This window comes from Topomyia yanbarensis, unplaced genomic scaffold (assembly GCF_030247195.1).
Source record: "Topomyia yanbarensis strain Yona2022 unplaced genomic scaffold, ASM3024719v1 HiC_scaffold_17, whole genome shotgun sequence".
Lineage (NCBI taxonomy): Eukaryota > Metazoa > Arthropoda > Insecta > Diptera > Culicidae > Topomyia > Topomyia yanbarensis.
In genome coordinates, this window is record NW_026683349.1 from 144,533 (window position 1) to 163,928 (window position 19,396).

At 44.7% G+C, this 19,396-nt stretch overlaps 3 protein-coding genes across 5 annotated transcripts; 2 read left to right on the forward strand and 1 right to left on the reverse strand.

Moving 5' to 3' along the window:
- Positions 1 to 1,056: 1,056 nt before the first annotated feature.
- On the reverse strand, positions 1,057 to 3,205 carry LOC131694841 (zinc finger protein 492-like). Its single transcript, XM_058983349.1, has 2 exons — positions 2,913 to 3,205; positions 1,057 to 2,092 (listed from the first exon to the last, which is right to left on the reverse strand). The coding sequence occupies exons 1-2, from the start codon at positions 3,203 to 3,205 to the stop codon at positions 1,057 to 1,059; spliced, it is 1,329 nt and encodes a 442-aa protein (XP_058839332.1).
- Positions 3,206 to 7,167: 3,962 nt separating this feature from the next.
- Positions 7,168 to 11,740, forward strand: LOC131694842 (uncharacterized). The gene is made up of 3 exons (XM_058983350.1): positions 7,168 to 7,744; positions 7,808 to 7,874; positions 7,925 to 11,740. Exon 3 carries the CDS (start codon positions 8,006 to 8,008, stop codon positions 11,738 to 11,740), a length of 3,735 nt encoding a protein of 1,244 aa, XP_058839333.1. The 5' UTR covers positions 7,168 to 7,744; positions 7,808 to 7,874; positions 7,925 to 8,005.
- Positions 11,741 to 12,909: 1,169 nt separating this feature from the next.
- Positions 12,910 to 15,937, forward strand: LOC131694852 (uncharacterized). 3 transcript variants are annotated; one of them, XM_058983361.1, is made up of 3 exons: positions 12,910 to 15,571; positions 15,637 to 15,697; positions 15,761 to 15,937. In XM_058983361.1, exon 1 carries the CDS (start codon positions 12,916 to 12,918, stop codon positions 15,334 to 15,336), a length of 2,421 nt encoding a protein of 806 aa, XP_058839344.1. In that variant the 5' UTR covers positions 12,910 to 12,915; the 3' UTR covers positions 15,337 to 15,571; positions 15,637 to 15,697; positions 15,761 to 15,937. The 3 variants fall into 3 exon arrangements, with proteins under 3 accessions (XP_058839344.1, XP_058839343.1, XP_058839342.1); XM_058983360.1 differs by having other exon boundaries at positions 12,910 to 15,697; XM_058983359.1 differs by having other exon boundaries at positions 15,637 to 15,937.
- The last annotated feature ends 3,459 nt before the right edge of the window (positions 15,938 to 19,396 follow it).

The following is a 19,396-nucleotide window of genomic DNA, read 5'->3' on the forward strand; positions in this document are numbered from 1 at the left end:
GTTCTCAGCCACCTGGAGGAGGAGGTTCAAGGCGGTTGTTACCAGACTTCGCCGATCTGATGCCTGGACTTTTTTGATAATCTCAGAGATTGGGTGTGCAGATGGGCGGTTGGAGTTCTGGGAGGGAACGACTTGCAACTTTAAGGTAAATTGTATGGAGTCATTTGTTTTTTTACAACTATTGACGGACGTTTCATTGCAGGGTATATATGAAGACAAAAACACCCACAACAATGGGGTAACTAACATAAAGCTCGCCGGTGACAAAGTGATAGTCGCACGGTTGAGTGGACGAATCGATTCTCTGAGACTGGAAACGTAGACGCAAGGTTGTCAGATCGATTGGGGATTTACGTCTGCATATGGGCGAAGTAAGTTCTATGTTTCAAGCAATTTTTTAAGCTCATCTAGGGCGCAGAACAGACAGATTTTACTTGTTATTTTAAAATACTGTATATTCTAAGTCATTTAATGTTCAATCTGCGATAAGTATGTCATCAAGTGCCTTAATTCTTATTCTTTTTTATCTCACGTACGCACCGGTTCGGCAGGAAGCATTAGTTTATTTCAGCAATCCGTCCACAACGTTGCCAGCTCAACATAACGCATCCGAGGAGGAGCTTTTATGTATCCTGGAGATTCACCAGCAGCGTCACCGGTGACATGTTTGGAAGTGGCGGGCGGTACAGTCATGACTGGCAGCCAGGGCCACACTGTTAAAGTGTTCCGACTCGATAGCCACCTATTGCAGTTCACCCTAAATGGCCATTGCGGTTCTATCACATGTATTTTCATAGACCAGTGGCAGGCCGAGATGGGCGCATCTGGTCGCCAGGATGGTGTGCTATGTGTGTGGGACTTGAACTAGAACAGCTCCTACAAGACAATGGTTACGAGAGTGTTCAGCAGGCCGTTGGTAAGGGAGTGGATAATTTTTATAGTGTCGATTGTTGATAACAGGGTCATTTATTGGCGGCGCAATTAAATATAGAAAATTACTAAATACATTTTGATAATAAACAAGACTTCTATTTACATTGCCTTCAATCAGATAATTTATGTTAGAACTTGCTTTTCCTCTTCTATTTTCCCATTACCGCCTCCAGCGAACGCGTGGATGCTTTCGGTCGCGGTAGAATCCTTAATTTTTCCTTTTCGCATGCTACCATTCCTTGACCTGTCGTGCAGCTTCTTGTTTCCCATCAAATGACTACGTTCAACGAATCTTTTTACACACAAATCACAGTCATGGGGTCGTTCGCCAACATACCTGCGATTATGCTGGGTCAAATGTGCTCTTCGAAGAAACTCCTGCTCGCAGAGATCACATTTGTACGGGCGTTCGTTTGTATGGATTTGCATGTGCCGAGTCACGTGAGAATATTTTATAAACCCGCCACCACAGACTTCACATCTGAATTCTCGATCTTTGCTGTGGATAAGTTTGGGCTGCGTACGTTCTTTAGATTTAAGAAACTTTCTACCACAGATGTCGCAACTAAATATCTGATCCGCAAGATTCATATCGATGTGAACACGCTGGTGACGTTTCAAACTGTTTCTTTCTACGTAGCCTTTGCCACAGATATCGCACTTATACGGACGCTCGCCAGTATCCATGCGCATGTGGCGAGTGAGTTCAGCACTAGTTATGAATTCTATGCCACAAATATCGCACTTGTGCGATCTCTCACTCGCATTGATAAGTTTGTGTCGCGTGAGACTACTGTTTTCGGTAAACTTCCTACTGCAGATATCGCAAATGTAAGCCTGATCTTTATGGTTAAGCCGGTGCTGATCCAATTGCTCAGAAGTGAAAAATTCTCTGCCACATATCCGACAACGGTGCCGTGGTTCGCCGGTGTGTATCCGTTTGTGCTGGCTTAGATTTATACCCTTGGTGTATGCTTTACCGCAAATATCACAGGAGTACGATCGCGTGCCGGCATGTACGCGCTTGTAAACTGCCAGCTGTCTCTTCTTGGAGAATGATTGGTCACACATTCCGCATTCATAGGTTTTGTTGGTGGTTGTTTGCAGTACGGTGGCATGTGTGAAATTGTCACCTGGACTTGCTGATTGTGTTGTCTGTCTAGAATGAAAATAGGGAAAAGTGCATTCGATATTAATATTTTTTTTATTAAAAAGTATTCTTATATTTTAAAATCTCAGAAAAACGGGTTATGATCTCAAAAAATTTAACTTATTTTCGAAGCATATGAATTCAATGAAGCGGAATAAGCATATCATAACAACTTACCGTTCACCTATCTCCACCTTACCGTCCTATCACATGTATTTTCATTGACCAGTGGCAGGCCGAGATGGGCGCATCTAGTTGCCAGGATGGTGTGCTATGTGTGTGGGACACATTTAGGTTCACTAGTCGTATGGGACGACAATACTGGAGATCAGAGTGTATGTAAAGAGAGTGAAGACAGCTGTCATGATTATCTGTCAGTAATATTCCAAACGAACAAACAACCTCTGAAAATACATGGATTTGACTCGTTTGGAATGACACTGACAAATAATCATTGTTCCAATTTTGACAGTGTCGTCACTCTCCTTATATGCACTCAGCTGGAGATGTAGCTCGGGAAGTCAGGCTTGACTGTTGACAATTCACAACTAAGTCCGAAGATTATGCTACCTGGTTCGGTAATTTGTAACTACGGAAATCAAATGTGAATCGTTCGTTTCCCACTTGTGGTGGCGGAAAAGTGGTTCGGTCCGGGGAATCGTAATGGGCCAGCTAACGAAAACAAACACCGAAGCACAGTGAGTTGGTGTTAAAGCTCTATCTTTGATCCTAGTGCTGCAGGATTTTGCCAACATTTATACTATTTTTATTCAAAAAAAGTATCACGTGAACATTATGTATATGAACTTCTAAATTTGGTAATTGTTACGAATCACACTCGGCCTGGCCTTGGGTACAAGATAATAACTGCTTGATCTTCCACGAGCATGGTCCTGCCGGAGTGTTTGCCTCGCCCGATACCGGGGCAGCCTGTCCTGGCGAGGCTGCCTCTTGTGAATAGGAACCGCTGAACATTCCGATGAGGGTATGTCTAACGGTATTACCGACGGAGCCGATCGCTACACTACCAGCAGTAGCTGCGATTTGAGCAATTAATCCAAGTGCCTGGTTGGGAGCTACCATTGGTGCAGCGACAGCCGAGTGTGACGCAGGCTGGACCATCGGCTAACTCGATTCCGGCGAGGTGGAGCGGCTGCAATTGGTGCGGACCTATGAAGCGATGTATATAATTTCAAAGACATCTGCAATGCAATTACCAGTGATCATCAAAATATTTCGTGGCTAACGTTGTATTTCAGCAAAAAAGCAAAACAAGTTGAATTGATCGCAACAAATAAAATCGCTTTCTTCAACGAATCGTGGACAAGAAAAATCCAAATGCCAAATTTAACGGAACATTGCCTAATGACGTCAAATAAAAATGAAAGCGTAGCGAGCTTGTTAATACAAGATATTCGCATTTAAAAGTGAACCAAATCAAGTTTCTCATACTATGGTCGAATAATAAAAATTCCAAGTCTATGTAAACAAGCTCTGCGAACTGTCAAAAAAGTGAGGTTAAACATTTTCATCCAATGTTCTACAGCGAGAGGTTCATTTTAATTTGTTTACATTGCTAATGAATTTTGTACTGCGATTCACCACTTCATTTACCGCGTTGCCAAGAACTTAAGTGAAAATATTCAAAGCAGTGCTACCCAAACCATTCTTGCTGAGGTGAAAAAAATATTCAATATTCTTGCATATTTCAAATTTTAAAAAAATCATTAAAAAATCAATCTCATTTTTACGGTAATGTTCTTATAAATGTGTAATCTTTTGATTAAAAATAAGAAAAACAGATGTTAGGTCAGACGAGAAAGGTCTATTGTATCTGGATGGTATGCTGTAGAAAACTGATGATTGAGGTTTAACAATTTATTCATGTGAGAGAATACTTCATTTTTGTACTCTGTTCCCTGATCTATTCTAATTAATTTGGGTGCGCCATATACAAGGATACAATTTTCGATAAGTGCTTTTGCTAGCGTATTTGCTTGTTTAAGCTAAGTATGCACCTCTTGCGAAATGAGGTCGCGAAATATTTTTCCTTCTTCCGTGCGGAATTTTGACATTTGCTCGCGAAAACTAGTCTGTGCGTTTGCCGTTAGAAGTCGCTTTTGACAGCTGAAAATCGTTATCAGCTGTTGTTTGTTTATTTATTTTTCATGTTGATATTTTAAAATTGAAAAACGGTGTACATAAAACAAGCTTGTGAGTTGCTAAACGGTTTCTCCAGGTGTCTTCCTGGCAAACACGCCCGAGTATATCCCGGAGAATGGTTACAGTTATGATGTCTGAGGTTTTGCAGGAAGTTTGATGCACGGTTACATCATATTTCACATTAGTGAGCGCCCACACAAGAGCACAACAATATTGGCTGAGAATCTGTCTTAACCGAATGCATGTGTGTGCTAACGTTTCGCTCTTCATCAGAAGTAGGTTTACACAAGTGAATCCTTGCTTTTCTTTTGAGAAGTTCCTAGCCGAGTGTAGTACGAATTGCCTTTCCGGTATAATATTTGCGGTCATGTATATTTACCATACTGGTGATATTGGAAAACACATTCGTGTGAGAGGTTGTACGAACTTACCGTGTATGGCAAAATTTTTGTGAAGAAGGAACCTAACGATGCATTCATATTAAAATTTTTATTGACGTAGTTCCGGGACAAATGTTCTCAGTAAAATTTAGCTGAAATTTTGGCTAGCTCTAGCTAGTATCCGGCTCCAGTGACAGCCGATTGTAATGAGAATCAGTTGTATAACGGGAGTCGGACGCTAACTAGATTTAGCCAAAATTCCGGTTAATTTTTGGACTGAACTTACTGGGTTGAGCTGACAAACCTCCTCCGCCTCTTGTGTCTTACTCAAAAGGTTTGTTCCAGTACACGGAAGTGTTTCGGAGCAACAAATACTTGCTCTTTTTTATTCCGGTCTGCTACACGAAGAAGAAAAATGAGAAGAGAATACAGGTTCGATTTTTTCCCTGTTTGCTCCGGAGTACTTTCAGTTTCTCCGTGTTCTGGAACAAACGTTTTCTAATATTCGTCTATTATTTTATTGTTCGCTTGTTTGTTTTTATTTTGTTTTCAGCAAGAAAAAGTAAGGAACCGAAAAGTAACTCACATCTGCCCTATACTTAACCTATTGATTCCACGCAGCTGCAAAGATGCGAGCTCTATGGAAATCGATTTCACCATTAAACTCAGCCAAACATGTTCGGATACATCGATTTCAACATCAATACAATTGCGATACCGACATTTCCCCTGAACGGCAGCGGAACCTATGGATGCACCATCATGTACAAACTGGAAAGAAACACAAGTGCAACCCTAACCGAACACATGAACATACGAGAGAGCGGCTGTATAAGAAAATGGAACAAAAATAGTTACGAAGCCGAACACATGCACTGCCATGCGACAAATAGTCTGGTTGCTAGAATGGGACTAGATATTATAACAGCTAGAGGGCACTTGCCGGTGCTAGCACGATTCTAAACGCGCTAAAGGCAGTTAAATTCGAGGTACCAAAACTAAACATAAACTTGCAAACTTTCTTACATCTAAAAATTTGCTTATACGAGTATTGTCTATCTCGCACTGATGCAAATTAGATGGGCGCGTAATTCAACGTACGGCCTTGTGGCGCATGGCTGAAAAGTCGCAATGTAGATTTAAGAAAAAATTCGCAATATTCAGTTACGATGAAGAGCGAGCCAATATGTATAAGTATGATTTTTTGAATTTGTATATGCATTTTTCTTTACTTCCTTTTTTATTACTGGTACCATTTTGTAAGCATATACGCCAACGCATACCAAGGATATACATGTAAAGGACAGATTCAAGGAAGAATTCGCTACCCTACCTGCGGTATAAACCAGTTCGTGAACTATTGCTTTTCACAATACAATGGAGACAAAATGTTTAAGCTGGTGTTGCATTAGAATTAAAAAATAAAATTTAATTATATTCCAATTAGTTGTAAACAGTTTCAAATGAGAAAATAGGCTCTTTACCCTATTATAATAACCAAATGAATAAAACAAATCAAATTTATAATACCCGCGATATTACATTTTGTAGCAAAATTGGACATTATTGTTCGCAGCTTTGCTTAGCCACATGGCTAGTGCTATGATCCTATTGACATATAAAATTGTTCCTATTAGCGACCCTCCGAAGCATCAGCCCAAGGCAGGAAATGAAAAAAATAAAAATATTACACGAATTCAGTACATTTCATGCTCTGTATGTGCAGCTTTTGGAATATGAAAATTTTTGGTATTTCAAGCTAATGATAAAATAATATTTCATTGGTTTCTCAGAATAATAATTATATCACTATTCAATATTTTACTAACATAAAAACTTTTGTGTTGCGAGTCTACTTTTAAAATGCGTTTTCTGCCGTTACATTCAGAAGCTTTATTTGTCATTTTCAGGCATACTAAACATAATTCTACCGAAAACAGGCCGATCGGAGGTCATACATTGCATAATTCACGTTATGTTTCAGTGTTCACCGAGGGTTACTGTGCCCTTATTCATCTTAGCTCCTATATTCATCCCACCCATTTGAATACAGTTAGAACAGTGTCTGCTCCCTCTATTCAACGCATTAGGTCAAATGATAGGATGAATAAGGGTTCGTTGTACTCGACTTTCGCTCAAACGCGAGTATTTTACATTTTCCAAACCAGATTTTTTATGTCACTGCTTCTTAAGAACGAAGCAAGCATGTTGATACCTATTTAAGCGCAATCCAATCACTGTAAGCCGAGTTACAATCGAAAAAGTGTGACATCCTGACTAATGAGATGAATAACGGCTCCTCTACCTTATAGGCTATCGCAATAGAACAAAAATAAAGGATTTTTCTAAGGAAGAAAATCAGATTTCAATATGATATACATAATTAAACCATCACAGACAAACAGGCATAACACTATTGTCTTCGAGTGTTATGTTTGATAGTCTGTGATTGTCCTAAAGGTTGGGATATGCTAGTAACGTAATGCAAGTATGTTAACGGATATTCGTTTGCTGCTTACACGAATATTATTAATTTATTTGTTGGAACATTGATGTCTGTTCTCTGTGGTGGTAGTAAATCAAGCAATTCTATGTACCATGAGACAGTCCTTAACGTGCTGAAAAACTTTGTCGCAGACATCACTCTTCTAAATTATCATTATCTCGAAAAATGCTCGAAATACAGGTGTTACGGTATGTCCCGCTGACCCCTTCCAACTCCACGGTCGACCACCTGTCGGTGAAGGACAATTTTGATGTAGTGAGGACCATTTGAAATGGAAGGATAGGAAAAGGGAAGAAGGACCGTTTGAAATGGAAGGATAGAAAAAAAGGAAAAAAGGATCGTTTGAAATGGTAGGATAGAAAAAGATAGACGTCATGCACAGATGAGAGGAAGATATAAGAAAAAATATAGATGAAATTTGTTAGTTAGTAGTTGAAAATATAGACCATTGAATTCGTGAACATCACAAGCAAAAATTTAAATCCCGTAAGTAGAACCTACGTCGGAGAGGAATTCTTTTAATCCTTACCCTGAATTATATTCCTTAACAGGTGATAGTAGCACAAGAATACTGTCGGTCAGAACGGACGGTGTCGGATTGTTCAAGTTAAGGTTAGGACAAACGTGGCGTGAATTTGTTCGCCCTGAAAATTAACATTTTGATCCAAATTGTAGCTTTAAACGGAATAGTATTCCACCTGCACAATTGTTGGGAAGAAGAAGGATTACGTATTGAACCGATGTAAGTAGCGTATAAGTTTCCTAGGGCATTTCATTAATAAAGCTCCACAGCTTTTAGCTGATTCATGCTGAAAAGCCGTTTATTCAATCCACCCAACAATCTAAAAGATCGTCCAAGATAACCACGAAGCAATGCCGAATTGTACAGGAAGTGCCCCCACCGTGGAAACACACTGTAACCAGTGTAATGAACCTGACACGGATCGGATGGTAAGCTGTTGTCACTGCGATTCGTGGTGGCATTTTACCTGTGTGGGTGTGAACGACAGCATTGATGCGACAGACCGACCGTTTACATGCCCAAACTGTCAGAGACCGTCGGCACAGATTCCGGTGATTGATGCACCCGGAAGCAAGGCTAACAGCAAAGCAGGAACGAGCACTTCAACCTGTAGTGCTGGAGCAATAAGGGCTCGCCTACAGCTCGAGAGACTTGAGGCCCAGAAGGCTTTGGCGATGAAGCGTATAGAGTTGGAGCGCCGGGAGCACGAGCGGAAGATGGAGCAAGAGAAGCAGAAAAAGGAAGCAGAGTTTGAGCGGAGGCAATTGCAGCTAGAGCAGGCGGTAATGAACGAGTCATTCCGTTTGAGAGAGGTGATTGACCTAGGTGGGGAAGGCGATGAAGACAACCGGAGTGTCGCCTCAGTGCAGAGTTCCTTCAGCAAGGTACAGCAGTGGAAGGCCGCCCATTCGACGTTGGTTGTCCCGACGGAGAAGGCTCCAGCTATTGGTACGAGTAACGCGACGACCGCAACTGGAATACAAGCTAGGCAGGACGGCATGCAGCAACCAACTAGCATTAACGAGGGTATTCTAGAAGCAGCGTTGGCAGGTATTTCGTTAGGGCAGTCAGGGTTTGAGCCAACGTTAGGGGGTATTATCGGTCGAGCCGAAAGCACAACAGCGCCAATAGTTGGTAGAGGTCAGGCTAACATTTTCTCGGTTACCTCCGCGCTCGCCAGGCCTAGCAAAGGCATCGCAAATGTAATCCCCAAGCAGCATGCTTTCCAAAACTATCCCTTTCCTCTCACCCAGCCTCCTCCAGCAGGCAATTCGTTTATCATTCCGCGAGTTGGTAATCCGAATTTTGCAATCGCCGCGCAATCGACCGCAGTGAATAGAGATAGTGCAGGCCCGATTAGAGGTCCAGTGACAGTGGAAGAATTACTGGGAGGAGAGTATTCCCAGTCGTACGCCGGCCAACCGTTACCGTCTGTGATCCCCACTGAGCAAAGGTTTTCGAGAAGGCAGACGGTGCCACCAGGAATCCAATTGGGACCGCAGGAGCAACCACGGTTTGCGGAGTTCCAGGCTGGTGCGCAGCAACCTCCGTTGCATGACGAGCAGGCGTATTGGGGACCGACACCGCGACAATTGGCGGCAAGACACGTGATGAACAAGGAGTTGCCAATCTTTTCTGGTAATCCGGAGGACTGGCCGCTATTCATTAGCTCGTACGTTAACTCTACTCAGACGTGCGGGTTTTCGAACGAGGAAAATTTGGCGAGGTTGCAACGGTGTTTGAAGGGGCACGCACTTGAATCGGTGCGAAGTCGACTGTTGCTACCGGCGAGCGTCCCAAATGTTTTAGCTACGCTGGAGACACTTTATGGTAGACCGGAATTGTTGATCCATGCGTTGTTGCAGAGGATCCGAGGGGTACCTGCGCCAAAACAGGAAAGACTAGATACGCTAATCGGTTTCGGTATGGCGGTGCAGAATTTTTGTGATCATCTGGAAGCCGGGAGGCATGAAGCGCATCTCAACAATCCGATGCTACTGTTCGAGTTGGTAGAGAAGCTTCCAGCACATATGAAACTTGACTGGTCGCTATACAAGCAGCGCTGCGGGGAAGTGAACCTGCGTTCTTTCTCGCAGTATATGCAGACGCTCGTGCGAGCGGCATCCGACGTGACCGTGAACTACGATCCTAGGCCGCAACCTGTACAGCAGCAGCGAATAGTGAAGGAGAAGAACGGAAAGGACAAAAACTTCTGCGGAACTCACTCAATGGAGGATTCTTCTTTGATGGCGACGAACAAAGAAGCATCTGGCGTTACGATGCGCCCATCAAGCCCAGCGTGTTTCATTTGCAAAAACCCGGGGCATCGGGTAAAAGACTGCTCAGAGTTCGACAAGAAAACGGTCGATGAACGCTGGGAGACAATACAGAAACTCGGCTTGTGTCGGCTCTGTCTTGGAGCACACGGAAGGCGCCCCTGCAAGAATCGCAAGCAATGCGATATCGACGGGTGTCAACGGCGTCACCACCCTTTGCTGCACTCCAAACGGGACACAAATGAAGCCCAGCAGGCCAGGGAAAACGGAAAGACGCCAGGAAATGGCTGTAAGAAGTTTGGGAACGACGGAAATTCGGCGAAGAATGGGTCCAGGCAAGAATCGAATGAAGCTAAGCCAAGTAGTTCCAAAGCTGTCACCAACCATCATTCCGCTGGGAAGACTACGCTTTTTCGTATTATTCCAGTGACTTTGTATGGGAACAATCGATCTGTGTCCGTGTATGCTTTCTTGGACGACGGCTCGGAGAGAACGCTGATTGACGAAGAGTTGGTAAAGGACCTTGGGGTTGTAGGAGATCCGCAACCATTGTGCTTGCAGTGGACGGCGAACGTGAAGAGGTCAGAAGCTAATTCTCAACGGGTCGCATTGGAAATAGCAGGACGGTCAGGGGCATCCAAACATTCTTTGTCGGACGTGCGCACCGTAAGCAAGCTGGACTTACCACGACAATCCTTGCGGTATGCGGAACTCGCAGAAACCTTTCCGTACCTAAAGGGCCTACCGATCGATGATTACGATCAAGCGGTACCGCGCATCCTCATCGGAAACGACAACGCTCACGTTACATCGACACTCAAGCTACGAGATGGCCGACCGGGAGAGCCGATAGCAGCAAAATCACGTTTGGGATGGACGGTTTACGGATCCAACCAGGACAAGTCAGGGGATATCGTTCATAGTTTCCACATATGCGAGTGCCAGGAGGCCGAGCAGACCCTACATGAGCTCGTGGAGAAGTTTTTCTCAGTCGAGAGTCTGGGAATAATGGAAGTCGCCCATCCTGAGTCCGCGGAAACTCAACGAGCAAATCGGATCCTGATGGAAACTACTAAGCGGGTCGGACAGCGATTCGAAACTGGGCTTCTCTGGAAGTACGATAGCTTCGAGTTCCCGGACAGCTACCAGATGGCGGTTCGACGACTGCAGTATTTGGAAAGGCGTATGCAGAGGGATTTACTCATCGGCGAAAGTGTGAGGAGACAGCTTTCTGAGTATCAAGCGAAAGGGTACATACACAAAGCGACCCGGAAGGAGCTCGATGATTCAGATCCACGGCGTACGTGGTACTTACCTTTAGGAGTGGTCATCAATCCCAAGAAGCCGTCCAAGGTTCGTATCTTCTGCGATGCAGCGGCCAAAGTGGATGGAGTCGCACTCAACACGATGCTGTTGAAAGGGCCGGATCTGCTAAATACGTTGCTCAATGTTCTATACGGATTCCGGGAGAAACGGGTCGCTCTGTGCGCAGATCTGAAGGAGATGTTTCACCAGATTCGGATTCGACGAGAAGATCGACATGCGCAACGACTGCTTTGGCGAGATGATCCTACACAAGCCCCCGATGTGTATTTGATGGACGTCGCAACGTTTGGTGCAACGTGTTCACCGTGTTCGGCACAATTCGTGAAGAATTTGAACGCTAAGGAGCATTCAAGACAGTATCCAGTTGCAGCCGACGCAATTATCCGGAAGCACTACGTGGATGACTACTTGGACAGCGCTGACGACGTTGACGTTGCTTTGGCGATGAAGCGTATAGAGTTGGAGCGCCGGGAGAGCCGATAGCAGCAAAATCACGTTTGGGATGGACGGTTTACGGATCCAACCAGGACAAGTCAGGGGATATCGTTCATAGTTTCCACATATGCGAGTGCCAGGAGGCCGAGCAGACCCTACATGAGCTCGTGGAGAAGTTTTTCTCAGTCGAGAGTCTGGGAATAATGGAAGTCGCCCATCCTGAGTCCGCGGAAACTCAACGAGCAAATCGGATCCTGATGGAAACTACTAAGCGGGTCGGACAGCGATTCTAAACTGGGCTTCTCTGGAAGTACGATAGCTTCGAGTTCCCGGACAGCTACCAGATGGCGGTTCGACGACTGCAGTGTTTGGAAAGGCGTATGCAGAGGGATTTACTCATCGGCGAAAGTGTGAGGAGACAGCTTTCTGAGTATCAAGCGAAAGGGTACATACACAAAGCGACCCGGAAGGAGCTCGATGATTCAGATCCACGGCGTACGTGGTACTTACCTTTAGGAGTGGTCATCAATCCCAAGAAGCCGTCCAAGGTTCGTATCTTCTGCGATGCAGCGGCCAAAGTGGATGGAGTCGCACTCAACACGATGCTGTTGAAAGGGCCGGATCTGCTAAATACGTTGCTCAATGTTCTATACGGATTCCGGGAGAAACGGGTCGCTCTGTGCGCAGATCTGAAGGAGATGTTTCACCAGATTCGGATTCGACGAGAAGATCGACATGCGCAACGACTGCTTTGGCGAGATGATCCTACACAAGCCCCCGATGTGTATTTGATGGACGTCGCAACGTTTGGTGCAACGTGTTCACCGTGTTCGGCACAATTCGTGAAGAATTTGAACGCTAAGGAGCATTCAAGACAGTATCCAGTTGCAGCCGACGCAATTATCCGGAAGCACTACGTGGATGACTACTTGGACAGCGCTGACGACGTTGACGAAGCGGTGAAGCTGGCACATGAAGTCAAACTGGTCCACTCTCTCGGCGGATTCCATCTGCGGAACTGGCTTTCAAATTCCACCGAGGTTCTCGCACGGGTCGGGGAGAGAGACCCAGTCACAGAAAAGTGTCTCCAGCTGGACAAGAACAGTTCAACCGAACGCGTGCTCGGGATGTACTGGAAGCCGGTCGACGATGTCTTCACGTTTACAACGACGCTAGCGGTGGGTGCGGAGCATCCAACTAAGCGCCAGACACTGCGAGTAGTGATGAGCCCATTCGATCCGGCAGGATTGTTGTGTTTTTTCCTCATACACGGCAAGGTACTAATCCAGGAGCTGTGGAGGGCGAAGACGACATGGGATCAACTAATTCCGGAGGAGTTACTTGGGAAGTGGATGCGGTGGACGAGTTTGTTCAAACATCTGGACCAGATTAGCATTCCGCGTTGCTACTTTCCGCAACGTTCGGTGAAAGATATCTTGTCGCTGCAACTGCATATCTACGTGGATGCTAGCGAAGAAGCTTATGCGTGTGTCGCTTACTTTCGGGCGGTATTTCCGGATGGGATTTCTGTTGCGTTAGTCGGTGGGAAATCCAAGGTGGCTCCACTGAAGGCACACTCCATCCCACGGTTGGAGTTGATGGCAGCGGTAATCGGAGTTCGCTTGATGAAGACCATCCTCACTGGGCACTCGCTCGTAGTCGAGAAGACAGTGTTATGGTGTGACTCTAAGACGGTGCTGGCTTGGATAAATTCAGATCATCGAAGATATCGCCAGTTCGTAGCTTGCCGAGTAGGTGAGATTTTGTCCAAGTCGGAGGCGAAGCAATGGCGTTGGATATCATCGAGAAAGAACGTCGCCGACGATGCGACAAAGTGGGGAAAAGGGCCGTGTTTGTCCTCAGGCGGCCGTTGGTTCCGTGGTGACAACGATTTATATTTGCCAGAAGATCAATGGACCGTAGATGCAGATTCAGTCGGCGCGACGACCGACGAAGAGCTGAGGTCGTGTTTGGTGCACAAGGAGGTTATCGTACCGCCACAACTTGTGAGGTGGGAGCGATTCTCGAAACTGACGCATTTGTATCGATCGGTAGCACATGTTCATCGCTACGTACAAAATCTACGGCGAACGGTAAAACGAGAGACTCGACTGGACGGACCACTCACTCAAGAGGAATTAGCAACAGCCGAAACCACAATCTTTCGTTGGGTGCAGTGTGAGCAGTATCCGGACGAGGTAGCGACTTTGTCAGTAATGCGGGACAAGCAGCCAGGACAACAGGCGCGGCTAGAGAAAACCAGCAAAATATACAAACTGTCTCCGTACTTGGACGAAGCAGGTGTTATTCGTTCTGATGGAAGGATATCTGCTGCGACCGTCGCCGCGTTTGACACTAAGTTTCCAGTAATATTGCCGAAAGCCCATCCAGTGACTAGACTGCTGGTTGAATGGTACCACCAACGATTTCTTCACGCCAATGGCGAGACTGTCGTGAACGAAGTGAGACAGCGTTTCCACATATCGCAACTGCGCCCGTTCGTGCGTAAGGTGGCTAAAGAGTGCGCCTTGTGTAAAGTCAAGAAGCCAAGTCTGGCGACACCCCGAATGGCTCCACTCCCGGCGGCCAGGTTGCAGGCGTACGTACGTCCATTTTCCTACGTAGGCGTCGACTATTTCGGGCCGATCGGCGTGCGGGTGAACCGAAGTATTGCAAAACGATGGGTAGCTCTGTTCACGTGTATGACCACACGAGCAATCCATCTCGAAGTCGCTCACACACTTTCAACGGAATCTTGCAAGATGGCGATCAGGCGTTTCATCGGACGCAGAGGAGCACCTGTGGAGATCCGCAGCGACAGGGGCACAAATTTCGTGGGATCGAGCAACGAACTTAAGCAGGAGATGGGCAAAATCGAGCGCCAGCTTGCCGAAACGTTCACCAATGCGAACACGAAATGGGTGTTTAACCCACCTGGATCACCTCACATGGGTGGCGCCTGGGAGCGTCTAGTGCGGTCGGTGAAAACCGCTCTTGCTGCAATGGAGTCTTCTCGAACGCCGAACGAAGAAACGCTGGCAACGTTGCTAGTGGAAGCTGAGAGTGTGGTCAATTCGAGACCGCTAACATATATTCCTCTGGAGACGGCGCAACAGGAGGCTCTAACACCGAACCACTTTCTTCTAATGAGCTCGAGCGGCGTAACGCAGACTCCGAAGACGCTTACGGATCCAAGACAAGCCTGCAGGAGCGACTGGAATCTATGCCGTACAATGGTAGATCAGTTTTGGCGCCGGTGGGTGCGGGAATATCTTCCTACCATCGCACGTCGTACCAAGTGGTTTGAGGAGACAAAACCGATCGAGGTAGGAGATTCGGTGATCATCGTGGAGGAGAAGATACGCAACGGATGGATTCGAGGACGTGTAGCCAAGGTCGTGGTGGGCCGAGATGGGCGAGTTCGCGATGCCGTGGTGCAGACTCCCGACGGAATGGTGCATCGACCTGTAGCAAAGCTGGCGCGGATCGACATAGAAAAGGTGGGGCTTCAGCCGGGAACAGCAGAAGGTAAAGCTGAACCGGAGATAGCTAACCAGCCTTACGGGTCGGGGAGTGTTACGGTATGTCCCGCTGACCCCTTCCAACTCCACGGTCGACCACCTGTCGGTGAAGGACAATTTTGATGTAGTGAGGACCATTTGAAATGGAAGGATAGGAAAAGGGAAGAAGGACCGTTTGAAATGGAAGGATAGAAAAAAAGGAAAAAAGGATCGTTTGAAATGGTAGGATAGAAAAAGATAGACGTCATGCACAGATGAGAGGAAGATATAAGAAAAAATATAGATGAAATTTGTTAGTTAGTAGTTGAAAATATAGACCATTGAATTCGTGAACATCACAAGCAAAAATTTAAATCCCGTAAGTAGAACCTACGTCGGAGAGGAATTCTTTTAATCCTTACCCTGAATTATATTCCTTAACAGGTGATAGTAGCACAAGAATACTGTCGGTCAGAACGGACGGTGTCGGATTGTTCAAGTTAAGGTTAGGACAAACGTGGCGTGAATTTGTTCGCCCTGAAAATTAACATTTTGATCCAAATTGTAGCTTTAAACGGAATAGTATTCCACCTGCACAATTGTTGGGAAGAAGAAGGATTACGTATTGAACCGATGTAAGTAGCGTATAAGTTTCCTAGGGCATTTCATTAATAAAGCTCCACAGCTTTTAGCTGATTCATGCTGAAAAGCCGTTTATTCAATCCACCCAACAACAGGACATTAAAGAAATCGTTTGCGCATAGAGCTGTCTGAAAAATTCTAAGGAACTAGATCAATATCCAGTCCTTTGCTAATTGAATGCCGTTATTACATACGAAAAACTTGAGAGCAAAGCAAAGATATTGATGCCAATTTTTAGACATTCCATTGGTTGAAGGCAGAGTGAATAACGAACCAGTGCGGCTCCTTCCTAATAAGACCAACAGAGGCTCATTACCCTACCATTGGCGGAGGGTTTTGAAATTTTTTAAACAAAACACCTTCTTCGATACATATTCATGATCAGTATATGCTGCTATTGAAATACATAAATTTAGGGACCGTTAATAAATTATGTAACACTTTTAGAGGGGATGACAAAATGTAACAATTTGACATGTGGGGGTTTGGGACTATGTTGAAACATGACATGTTTGTACTGAAACTATTGCATTAAATTGTTTGTTTACCGGCGCCTTGTTCCCCACTGTCCTACACTCATGACTGAAAATGATCGCTTGTCCGACGGTAATCACGGTAATGTTCGAAATTGCTTGATATTTCTCGTCCTGGTAGTGGCATATGACGTAGTACTTTTTGGTGTTATCGAGTGATTCTTGCTCCCGCGCCAGCCAAATCACGATGGGATTGGTTACGGCGTACTCAATCACTTCCCGCTCGTATGTGACCGAGAACATCATCTGGCAAGACGACGACAGTTGCTTGTGTATCCGGATGAATCATAACGTGCAAAAATCAGTACAAAAACGGCAATCTTCTTAATGTCGAAAGCCCGGAACTTTATATTGCAGCCCATCAGCTTGCCGGGTGTTCTGATGATCAGCTTCGCACTTTTGACGATCTCTCCACCGCGAACGGCGTAACGAAGTTTGATTTCCGGACAAAACTTTGCCATTTTGGCAGCTACTTCCCCCTTCTGAATTGCCAGTTCATGTGGGGGGGAAAGGCACATCACCTGCGGAGTTTTTTAACGGATCGACTCAACTGAGAACTGCCAGCACGAAAGCATTGGTTTTTTCTGTTACCGACTGACTGGGCGATCATGTTCTGTGGCGGATCGGCCAACAGAGTATGTAGAGCCGTCTCCTGAATCTTGGAAGGGGCGTTGAAACACAGACTCCCTGAAGCAGTTCCGGCTTCAGGCGTAAAGCTTCTAAAGTTTTAACTGAGTATAGCGGCAAAGAAGGATCCTATCGCTGCACCTCCAGATCAAGTTTTGATTCTACCAGAACTTTGCGAATAATTTTCAATTGCAAACTTGCATCCGCCATGCTAAAAGATTAACCATGAATAATTTTACAGATGATACTAAATATTTCGACTTACTTGAATTCCTCTGCATCTTCCGTGGAGGAAGCTGTTTCTCCAATTTCGCATGCAGCTTGTTTTTCTTCAGGAGCCGCTAGTCAGAATTTTTGTAGCTACCGCGAGCTCAAAACTGCAGTGCAGCCGTTTCTACGGGAGTAACCGTCGCTGGTGAATTAAATTTTTTTGAAGCCTGGTAAATAAAAAAATAAAAACTGGACTAGAAGGATTTTCCGTATTTTTTTCTCTTTTCATTTTCTATCCCATTCCCATTAGAAATTTTGATTATTTTTAAAAACAGAAACCAGTTGGCAAAATGCACTTTAAATAACCTCTCAGATCGCTAACCTATTTGTATTGGAAAAAACACTTACGAGTGCAGAAATGCCATCGTTTTGACCGGGTATTAAATTCAATAGCTGCAATGTATGGGAAAACGGCCTAATTCAGCACGGGTACTGTCGCTTCGGTGGTTTATTCCTCGCAATTCGCGGAATTTTTGCCCACAGCGACCTTGCTGAAAAAACGATGCCTTCTTTTGTCTGCTCACCTCGCTGCCATGAAACCGATGATGAGCGCTTTTTCTAAACGAGTCACACGGTTGGCCCGATTGAACATGTCGTGCGTGTAGGCTTCCGTTGTTTGTTCTGAAAATCAACAAGGACATCTAGATATGCAAAGGAATGTTTGGAGGAGGGAAGCTAGTGGTAAAAACTTACCGAGAGAAAGTCCTTTCCAAGCATTTTGCCGTTGTGTTTACTGCTGACCCATTATCACCGCGTTCTTCTGCTGGATGGTTGATGGTGTTCGGTGATGTGTCCACTGGATCTGTAGCCGCTATGGTTGCTGCTCGATCTGAAAAAATCATGATATAAAATATACGTGAATGAGTGAACGCGAACTTTTTAAGAATAAGGTATTTCATTACAATGTACTGAACACTGTACTGATCCTTTCGAAATTAAAAAAGATAGTAAAAATATCTCACCTTGCTGCACCAACTGAATTAAAGGACCTCCTGCACGCGGTACGGTACAGTATCGTATGCTACTGTGTTTGACCGATGCTGTAGCTCTATCGTTTTCTGCGGATGGGTGATCATAGTTCTGATTTGTTTGCTGCTGCAACTGCCAAAGTTGGCCAATGGTCTTCTACATCTGCCCTGATTGGCTTGGATCGTTTGCACTAGTTGCGGATGTAGACTAGGTCATACGTTGTTGTTATTGAGGCAAACTGCTGAGGTAGATCGATGTTTCCTGCTTCTACCACTAACGGAAAAGACTGCTCTAGCGGCTTTGAAAAATAGTAAGTCGGAACGATTTTTATCATTTCTCCAGCTGTACAATCCTCTGCCGTTGCGACTGAATCCGGGTTTGTTTAGGCGCACTGTAAATAATCATTACATACTGAAAGATAATTTGAATTAGAAATTAAAGAATTCCAATCATATTTTATAACTCACCATTCGAATTTCAAATATTGCATAACAAAAGCAAATTCTATATTAAGATATTTTGACAGCTTGCGATGAAAAAATACACAAATCTTGTTTTTTTGTATTTTTTATCGCAGTCTGTCAAAATTTCGCGAGCCTCCGCAGCGGAATAATACCACTGATCATTATTTCGCAAGGAAAAACCTTGCCGTGGTGACAGCGCATAGAAAGCAGCGCTATCTCGCGGAAGTAATACGAAACTTATCGTTTGTCGAACCGTGTCTCGGCTAACTGCAAATTTCGTTATCGTTTTCGCGAGAGCTGCGTAGCGCTTACGAAATGGAAACGAAAATTTTTTTCGCGAGCATTTCGCGACGTTTTTTATGCATAGGTTTTGTATAGGAAATTTCATTTCGCAAGAGGTGCATACTTAGCTTTATCAGGAATCGCTTGGATTATAACATATTTTGACCACTGTTTGATTTTGAAAATGGACCGATTGTGTCTACTGAGATACTATCTAGTGCTTTAGTAGGTGTAGGAGTATGTATGAGGTTTTCTTTAGTTTTGTAAGTATGTTTATTCTGTTTACATTTTAGTCAATTTTTTTACGTGTTCTGTTATGTGTATTTTAATTTTTGGCCAATAGTATTGGGAACGAAGTTTTTTATATAATCGATATGATCCTAGATATGATCCAACATGACCGCCTATCGGTGTGTC